The sequence below is a fragment of the Oryzias melastigma genome, linkage group LG15 (assembly GCF_002922805.2).
Source record: "Oryzias melastigma strain HK-1 linkage group LG15, ASM292280v2, whole genome shotgun sequence".
NCBI lineage: Eukaryota > Metazoa > Chordata > Actinopteri > Beloniformes > Adrianichthyidae > Oryzias > Oryzias melastigma.
Genome location: NC_050526.1, coordinates 855,019 through 864,705, shown reverse-complemented (window position 1 = coordinate 864,705; position 9,687 = coordinate 855,019). Strand labels below are relative to the sequence as shown.

Genomic DNA, 9,687 nt, shown 5'->3' with positions numbered 1-9,687 from the left:
TTGTTATTAATGTCCTGATGTTATCTTGCACTTATTTCTAACTTGTCTAATTTTGACAAAATATATTTTTATGGAGAGTAAATTATTGAAAGTCATTTAATGTTTAAGTTGATTTATTCTGAAATATTCCTGCCTTTTTATTATAATTATGTTAAAAAGTTAGGGTTTTAAAGTTTTAAAAATTACACTCTGCTAGCTTATTGGACTATTTTGGCATTAACTAAGATTTTTTATGCTATTTTGGAGTTTAGCTAATATTTCAGCTACATGCTAACTGTTTTGACTAATTTAGGCTTTTTCCCTTTTTTAGGCTATTTTTGAGTTTAGCTAATATTTCAGCTAAATGCTAACTGTTTTTGGTAATTTAGGCTTTTTTCAGCTTTTTTTTTTCTTTGTCCATTTTGGAGTTTAGCTAATATTTCAGCTGCATGCTAGATGTTTTGGCTAATTTAAGCTATTTCCGTTTTTTAGGTTGTTTTGGAGTTTAGCTAATATTTCAGCTAAATGCTAGATGTTTTGGCTAATTTAGGCTATTTCCCCCCTTTTTTAAGGCTGTTTTGGAGTTTAGTTAATATTTCTGCTACATGTTAGCTGTTTCTGCTAATTTAGCATTTTTTTTTTAGCTTTTTTTTTGTCCATTTTATAGTTTAGCTCATATTTCAGCTGCATGCTAGCTGTTTTGTCTAATTTAAGCTATTTCCGTTTTTTAGGTTGTTTTGGAGTTTAGCTAATATTTCAACTACATGCTAGCTGTTTCTGCAGATTTGGACTTTTTTTCAGTTTTTAGGCTATTTTGAAGTTTAGCTATTTTTTCAGCTACTTGCTGGCTGTTTTGACTAACCTAAGGTTTTTTTTAGGCTAATTTGGCATTTAGCTAATATTTTAGCTAGCTATCAACTATTAGCTTCAGTGTTTTTAGCTATCAATTTCAGCATCTTCAGCTTCCAAATTCAGCTTACAGCATTCACTCTACAATTATCGCAGGTAATGCTATATAACTAGTTTATACATGTTAAAAAGTTATGGTTTTAAAGTTTTAAAAATGTAGTTTAAGAGTGTTCAATAAATGTTTATCCTGTTTGGTGTGTTTTGAATTTTGGCCCCTTGAGTTTGACACCCCTACTTTACGATATTGCATATGAGAGATTATGTTGCGAAATGTGAAAAGTTAACTATTCAGAATATAAAAAAAAACCCCAAAACCCACCAGCTGAAAGTTACTAAGGAGGTGATCTACGTTGATGTCGTCATAGCTCTCCTGGAAAGTGTTGGGCTCGTCTCTGTGCTCCTCAGGCTCGCTGGTTCCAGGATCTTCTAGGCTTTTATTTTGAAAGAAATCAACATTTTTTTTTAATCAAAATTTTGCTCCTCTTTGCAAAACAAAAAAATTAGACTTATTCATTGCAAAAAAAAACTATGAAATGAATACATTTAAATCTATTAAGGATTTAATGTACCTTCTCTTTCCTGTTAAGACTGAGTTCAGGTACTTCTTGACCGCCATCTGTTTGCGGAAGCGGCTGTAGTTGTCTGTGAAGATGGCATCTGAGTGGCGCTTGACCGGCTCCTCCATCAGCTCATCGCTGGACAGAAGAGACCACATTAAAGCCGTTAAACGCTAAAGGTTCGGGGGGGAGCAGATTTCCCCGTGAAGTCGGGGGATTGTGATGATCGTCATTTGACATGTTTGTGCGTGTCACATCCATCCCCCTCAGGCTGTGTAACAAGTATGTGATAACGCCGTAATGGCATAATTTAACCTTTAAAAATGTTTCATCAATTACTAAATGCATCGTCAAGCAGGTCAGGCCGTTTCATCACAAATGTCAGTTCTGTGGAATTCTAAGGGACTTGGATAAATAAAAAGACATGTTTTGTAAAAGATCTGAAACTTTTTCATGCAGAAATAGAAAAATAGGGCAATTTTATTTAATTTTCACACAAATCTGTTTATTTTGTCAGTAAAAATTCCATGCGATTGTTTAGATGAGGCAAATTTAAATGATTTTTAAAAATATTTTTGACATTATAAATTTTGATTGACTTTTAAGTTCAATCTTTCCTTTTTTGAGGAATTTATTTTAAAATTTTAAATTGTTTGCATCTTTTTTAAGTCAAGAAATGCTTCTGTACAAAATCAAGTTTGCGCAAAAACTCCAAAAAATTTGTAATTTTACTCCAAATTGTCATCAGGTTTTCAGGTATCAGTTACAAGGCTACAAGCTGTTTATTAAAAAAATGTCAGTTCTGTGAAATTCCAAAGAACTTAGACAAATAAAAAGAAATGTTTTTCAAAAGATCTGGAACTTTTTCATGCAAAAATAGAACAATCATAAAGAAAAAAAAGATAAATCGAAGCAATATTGTTTTATTTACACATTTTTTTTATTTTTCGAGTGAAAATTTCATTCGACTGTATAAGATAAGGCAAATATAAACGATTTTTAGAAACATATTTTGTTATTATCCATTTTGTTTGACTTTTAAATTAAAATTGTCCTTCTTTAAAGACTTTATTTTTAAATTTGACATTATTTGCATCTTTTTTCAATCAAGAAATGCTTCAGCCAAAAATCAAGTTTTAACAAAAACTACAAAACATTATGTCAATTATGTAATTTCATTCCAATTTTTCCCCCAGATTGGACACAAAGGCATCAGTTACAATGGTTGCAATGTTTCCCTCTTAACACAAAGTTTCTTACAAATGATTTTATACAAGATTACATAATAAAAGTCAAAATTCTTGTACCAACCTGACCCGCTTCCCGATCAGAGACTCCAGGTACCTCCGCGCCGATAACTGTCCCAGGAGTTTGCTGTATCCGCTGGTGAACAGACCGTCTGCGTGTCTCGTTGGTCTAGAAAGGTAAAGCAGGAGGTTTTAAGAACTAAAACAAATACAGATGTATGACAGTGCTGCGCATCACCCCAAATGATGACTTTACGCACAACGACTTCAAAACCGTGTAGCCATTGTGGTATCCGAGTTTACATAAAAAGTGGCTCATCTGGACCCCATAAGAGAGCACGAGGGTTAATATTTTCTTTTCTTAAGCAAGTTAGCCAACAAAGAATTGCAATTTTAATGACAAATCGTGCGTAAAGGAACGCAATTTTGATGAAAAGTCGTGCGTAAAGGATAGTAATCTTAAAGAAAAATCGCGCGTAAAGCTCCGAGGCAGCGTGTTGGAGACTTTTAAAAGTGCAGCTTTGTAATTGTTGCACTCTTGCCTGTTTTAAAGCGTATTTATCAAACGCTCCCAGTTGCTCCAACAAATCTTAACAAAATGCAAGATCCAAACAATCTCTGAAAACACAACTCAGCATCCTCCCGATTTTTTACAGACAGAACACCGATGTTGTCTCACCTCATGGGTGTGTAGGGTAGACTCAGAGTCCGCGAGTATAACACACTGTACAGGGCTATTAGGAGGAGCAGGTGGGGACCGTTCCGCTGAGACATTGCCTTACACCTGGGGACAGAAATAGTGCATTCTCAGAGATCACTATATTGCTTCTGTGATAATAATAAAAAAAGGAAAGTGGACAGGATACTGAATGTAATGCGTATTTACGCACGCTCGTGTAGAAGATTTAGCCACCTTCTAATCCTTTTGTCAAAAGATAACTTTTTCTTACTAACATTATTATGAGAATATTATTCATAAGGAACTCTGTAAACTAAAGCAGAACACCATAAAGAAAAAAGCGCCCATGAAAAAGTGAGAGATTTCACTTTTCGCTTAAACTGCAGACATTCAAGTGGCAGACTTTTGCTGTTTGGCACTTTATACAGAAAAATTAACAGATTAATTTGTATAAGAACTCACTTTTCACGCCTTAACAACAAGTTGTCAATGTTTTCTCTTATAAAATTCAACAAGTTCGCAAAATCTTGTGCGTAATTACGCAGAGCGCGGAGAGAATTGACTGGATGTTGGAGCTCTTGGAGAAGCTACAACACATTTACCATCAAAGAAAACTATTTAAACCCAAACGTCACAGAGACAGTATCAATCAGCTGGGAGTTTCTTAAAGAAAATCTTACATGTCCGCCGTAGAAAGTACTTCTTTTTCCGCTCTTCTGTCGGGATGCCAAAGTCTCGATCCTAAACGGATGTACGTCCACAAGACTGCTTCCTACCTCTGTTGCTTCTGTTCTTCTGCTCGCCTGCCGTCCTCCTCCCGTTTTATACACCTGATAATTTTTCACGGACCAGCAGAGGGTGGGGGGGTCATACGATTCATCAGAAGCCTGAAACGTCAGCAGGTCCCTGCTTCCGTCACTGCTCTTGCTCATAAACAAAACCAAAAGAGGCCCATGGTGAAATTAGTTGGAATAAGTTTTGCTCAGTTTCTAATTAATTGTTGAAAAAAAAAGAAAAAAAAACTTGTATGCCAGATTTGACTCATCAGATAATTTGCTCCAGGGCTTCTCTCACAGTCTGGGTTGGGGAAGAGTCTGGAAATGGACAGAACAATAAAAAAGCAGTAAGACTTTTGTAATCCAGTGCAATATTAAGAGTGTATAAGGAAGGAGGGACAGGGAAGATGAGATTAAATGTTTAAGAACATGTGGTGCTCATTAAATGTTCTAAAACTGACATTTTATTTAAGATTTAGGATAGGGAAACCTTTGTTTTCTTTTAATTAAAACCAATTGTTGACAGTTAATGTCCAAATTTCTATATAAATGAGTTTATTCTAACAAATCAATCACCTAGTAAACAATTGTTTTACATTTTGAGCCTCCGGGGAATGTTTTAAAAGTAAAATAGACATCTGAAAGCATGATTTAACAGTTAGAAAGCCATTAACAAGGAAATAAATGTAAAAATGTAAATGTTACGCGCCAATCGGAGTGAAATTAACGTCTGAATTTGATCCGTCATGGCAGCCCGAGATGATTCATTTGTTTAAAAAAAGCTTTACACTTAAAATATTCAAGATGTGTTTTGGTTCCCTCTTAAAATGCAAAATTAAATTAATAATTCTGTTTGTTCAAAGCCACTTTAAAAAAAATGTTGACATACATGATTGTAAACATCTGTCAAACCGGCTTTCTGCTCCGGCTCTTTCTTGACAGAAGAACAGCACAGCAGAGTTTCTGAATTCACCCACAGTGACCCTGATGAGTTAGATTTGTTGTGCTGGAATAGCACACTGAATTAGCCGTGACGTCAGCTGGCTCCTCATCCCCACGTCCTGCCTTCCATCCGTCTGTCCGTCCAAATGAGTGTGAACCATTTAGCTAATATCACTGCAGAGGAAAACCATGATTGGCTCAGATGTGGGAGAGGAAAAGGGTCCTCTTTATGTAACAGAGCAGAGATATTAAGAAGAATCTACGATTAAATCAAAGAGAAGAGAAAGCAAAAATGGAGAATAAAGGAAAATCATTTTAAACTTTAAATTTTGATAAAAAAAGTAATAAAAAAAAACATTTTCAAAGAAATAATCAAAATTCTCCTTTTTTTGACTTTCACTTCAGAAGAAAATTATATAACTGGAGATGTGCAAATTCTGAATTTAAAATGTAAATGTAAACTAAAATGAATGCCAAAAAGCTCAGTTAAGTTACAATGTTACTAAACATAACTCAGAAATGAAATGTATGTGCATGCAGCCATCCAAAGGGAAACTATCCTCAATTTACATATTCAGATTCATGACTTGAGACTTTGTTGAGTGAAACTTAAGAATATGCAAAAACTAATAATAATAATAATAAAATAAAAAGTAAAAACAAGAAACTTAAGAATATGCTGCAGATTTTGCTGGTCTTATGACTTAATTCATGTAAAAGTATGGACAATTTTCAGTCTTCTTCTAATTAAACGTGCATTTTTGCAACAAAAAAGTGCATATAAATAGAATAGCAAAAATATTTTATAAAGAAAATTCATGAATATATAACTAAAGAAAATACAAAAGCTTTTTAAAATGAAAGAAGGACTAGAATATCAGGTACATGGAGCTATTTTACTGCTTCGGCACCGACGCCATGGTGTTCTGTAGGCTTAATAACAGCGGCTCATTTTATTTGAGCATAAAGACGTTTTCTACGTCTGTGTTTAACACAATAAGATGGCGCTAAAACAGAATTTTGATGACGATAAAACTGCTTTTTACACCCGTCTTGGTAGAACTTCAGACTATGATAGTACAGACTAAACAGGCATTTTCTGACCGTAATTATCACAGTTCTGAGAGTCAGTGAACGCACCGGGACTGAAGTTACCACCCTCATCGATTTTGATTGGTTCTTCATGGAAGCCCCGCCCCTCAACAGGGGCCAACATTTTTGAAACGGAAATTTTCAGGTTCAAAAACGAAAAAAAAAATTGAAAGTGAAAAAGAAATTTTTGAAATTGAAATTTTGAGTTTTGAAACCTAGAAAACAAAACATTTGAAGCTAAAATTAAGAAGTTTATTTTAGAATAGCAAAAAGTTCGGGAAATTTTACTTTTTTTTGGGGGGGTGGCAAACACAAATTTTTTTTCAAAATGTTTTATTTATGTTTTATTCAAATATTTATGACCCCAAATTAGCTCCATACGGGTATATTTGAGCCCAGGAAGAAGGAGGCTATATGTCAGAATTCCCTCACTACTAAATTAACGGAACTATTGCCAAATAAATTTGGCAATGAATGTTGTGTATTAATTTTACCATTTTATTACAATTAAAAATGTATTAATATTCAGGTAGATGTTTTTTCTAAGTCATATTCTAAAAAAAAGTGAACACTTGTTGTAGTACGGTCTTGTATCACAATATACATTGTATTGTGAGACATATGTGATATGTATCATATCACCAGGCTCTTGCCAATACACACCCCTACCATCTAGTATCCTGGATTTTAACCCATAAGAACCCAAATGTGTCACACAAACATGTCTGAAACATTTTGTGTGATCCACTTGGTTTGAGGTATTAGTGCATCTACAGGAGAGGTTCTTGGGGGCAGGGGCTGGCATTTGTCCCTTGGACTGGCTCCTCTCTCCTTGCAGGGGTGGGGCAGGGCCTGGGGGGTCGGGCCCAACGCTGAGGGGTGGGGTTAGGTCCACCATCGGGGGTCAGTCTGCCAACTGACCCCAACATACAAACATGCATTAGGGTGAAGGGGAGGGTGTCTGTATTGCAGTGCGCTGCTAGGGGTGGACTACCTGCCAGTGGCCCCCCTCCTGTGGCCGCTGCATGGATTTGCCCCTCCCCTCGTTTTTTTTCGCACCTTAGACATGTAGGACACATAGAGGACACACCTCTAACACCACAAATACACAATCTAACAAACAAACACGCATGCATCACACAAGGAAGGGGGACCTTCGACCTTCTGTCCCCTACCCCATCCCTGGCGGGGATCCAATGTTTCACGTTTTGTTGTGTGGAGTAACTTTGCTCTCCATTGCACAGACTTTTCTTTAGACCACATGTTGTGAGCCTCCCAGGTGTGACTCTAATATATTTAAACCCAATAGCACCATTTATATGGACATATGTGAAGAAGGTAAACAACCCCCCAGTATCTCCACCTTATTAGAGGACCACATGCTGCAACTCCATGATATCTGACTACAAATATAATTAATTATGCACAATTTACTTTAACAACTATTTTGAGGAGAAATGTTTTTTTTTTTTTTTTTACTTTATTTGAATTCTTTGTTTTAGTCGTTTTTGTTCAAAGTTCATTTGTTCTAGAATTTTCTTCCTGGTATCAAACAGAAGGTAAATAGAATCTAATTAGTTAAATTAGCAGAAAAGCTTCACAGAAGAGCGTAGATGTCCTTCTGCAGCAGCTGCTGCGACTCGTTTTCCTGTTCATGTTCAGCCCAATAACAAGCAGAACAATCTGTGCTTCCATTTCCTAAAGGATTGTTTTTCAAAATGTTCTACCTCTAATCCCGCTCTATCCTTTTTTATTGTTTCATCTGGAAAAGAATATTTCTTGTAAAGGTCTACGTACAGTTTGTGCATTTTCCATGTCAGAAATTTCGCATGATATACGTAAGTGTTTTATCGATGTGCACAGATGTACGTTGAGGGTTTTGGTCGACAGTTCTTTACATGAATTCGATTTTGAGCTTTTTAAAAAAAAAAGGTTTTGGTTGAAAATTACGCAATTTATGCATATTTAACATGGTTTTATGTCATTTTTTATTCATAAAGAACCTTCTGCAACCACCCAAGAGGGTCCAGAGTGCTGAAAACTGGAAAAAAGAGTACATTATAAAAGGCATAAAAATATATAAAAAAGCATTTAAAACAAATATTAAGACAAATAAAATAAAATAAAAAATATTAAATAAATCTTGCACAATTTTGTGTGAATTTTTCTGAGTTACATACGCAAATTTGTGGCTTTCTAATGAACTTTTCATTCATCTACCACTAATGCATAACTTTTATTTCATGTATACGGCGCAAATATCACATTGAAATCACGTAATTGATGCACAAATCACTAATGAAGTGCAAATAATCAGAATAATATTCATGTGCTGTTCATGGACGACTCCCGTTTCGTGTTACAATATGCAAATTGGAGCTCCAAAAGCCACGCCCCCTCAGAGGAGATTTTGGAAATGGATGCTTCAGATCAACATGAAGACATTTAGGTTGTGGGATTTTAGTTAAAAAGGTCATGATCAGAATTAAAACACTACTGGGAATGTCTTTTTAAAATAAAAATGAATTAACTTTTGGTAATTTTAATACTACCACAAGAATGAAGAGTTTTTTTTGGACTAAAATTAACTATTCTTGTTTAAATTTGTAGTATATTAACCCTTTAACATCCACATTCCAGTGTTTATGTTCTTTGAGTTACGGTAAAATTTCAACCGTTAACTTGATTGTTTTATAATAATTTAGGCTAATGCTGCTTTTCTCCTTCAGAATCTACTAGAATCTACTAGCTAATATTTTGCCATTTTAACATATTGTTAATATTTTAACAATATTCCAATTTTTTTTGCAAACTTAGATTGTTTTAAATTATAGTATTTAGGCTAATTTGGAGTTTAGCTAATATTTTATCTTGCATTTAAGTACTATGCTAGCTGTTGGGCAAAATTAAGAAATTTTCCAGTTTTTGGCTAATTTGATTTAGCTAATGTTTTAATATTATATGCTAGCTCTTTTTTCACTTTTCTCCTTCAGAATCTACTCGAATGATCATGTTAACTGTTGAAAAGTTACATTATATTAAAAATGTCGTGTTTAAGCATCACCGGCAACGCCTCATGTGATTTTAGCGTTTGGTTTTCAACTCTCACTTTACACTAGTCACAAAAATATAATTTTATTTCTTTTTTCTCTTATTTTTTTCTGTTAGGAATAAAAATATTGCTGTAACAGAAAGCAAAAGGAAAAAAAATCTTCCTTTTCTCCTCCTACATTTACAGTTGTGCACCTGATAATGACCACAAATTGTATTTGCCTCTGCATCATGAGGGTAACGTCGGCTCTTTTACGTCTCCTTTCAGTCAGCAGATGGCCCCCACCCCGACCGACCGAGCTCTCGCCCTCTTCCCCCAATCCTCCCTTTTCTCAGTCACGATGGCACTACTTGAGCCCTAATGCGATCAGTCCAAAGAAAAAGTGAATTACGCCGAACTCCATGGGAGAAGGAGCCGATCTAATTGGCGGCAGTGACTGAAGACAGAACCCTGC

The 9,687-nt window shown here is 35.2% G+C and overlaps 1 protein-coding gene across 1 annotated transcript in view; it reads right to left on the bottom strand.

Annotated features, from left to right (window-relative positions):
* LOC112161689 (vasoactive intestinal peptide) overlaps positions 1-4,782 on the bottom strand; it is a 6,306-nt gene extending 1,524 nt beyond the window's left edge. The window contains exons 1-5 of the mRNA XM_024297034.2: positions 4,052-4,782; positions 3,372-3,476; positions 2,757-2,861; positions 1,458-1,583; positions 1,208-1,319 (exon numbers count right to left, since the gene is read on the bottom strand). Coding sequence (XP_024152802.1) covers positions 1,208-1,319; positions 1,458-1,583; positions 2,757-2,861; positions 3,372-3,476; positions 4,052-4,053 — 450 coding nt within the window. The 5' untranslated portion in view covers positions 4,054-4,782. The remainder of the gene's footprint in view (positions 1-1,207; positions 1,320-1,457; positions 1,584-2,756; positions 2,862-3,371; positions 3,477-4,051) is intronic.
* Positions 4,783-9,687: the final 4,905 nt, after the last annotated feature.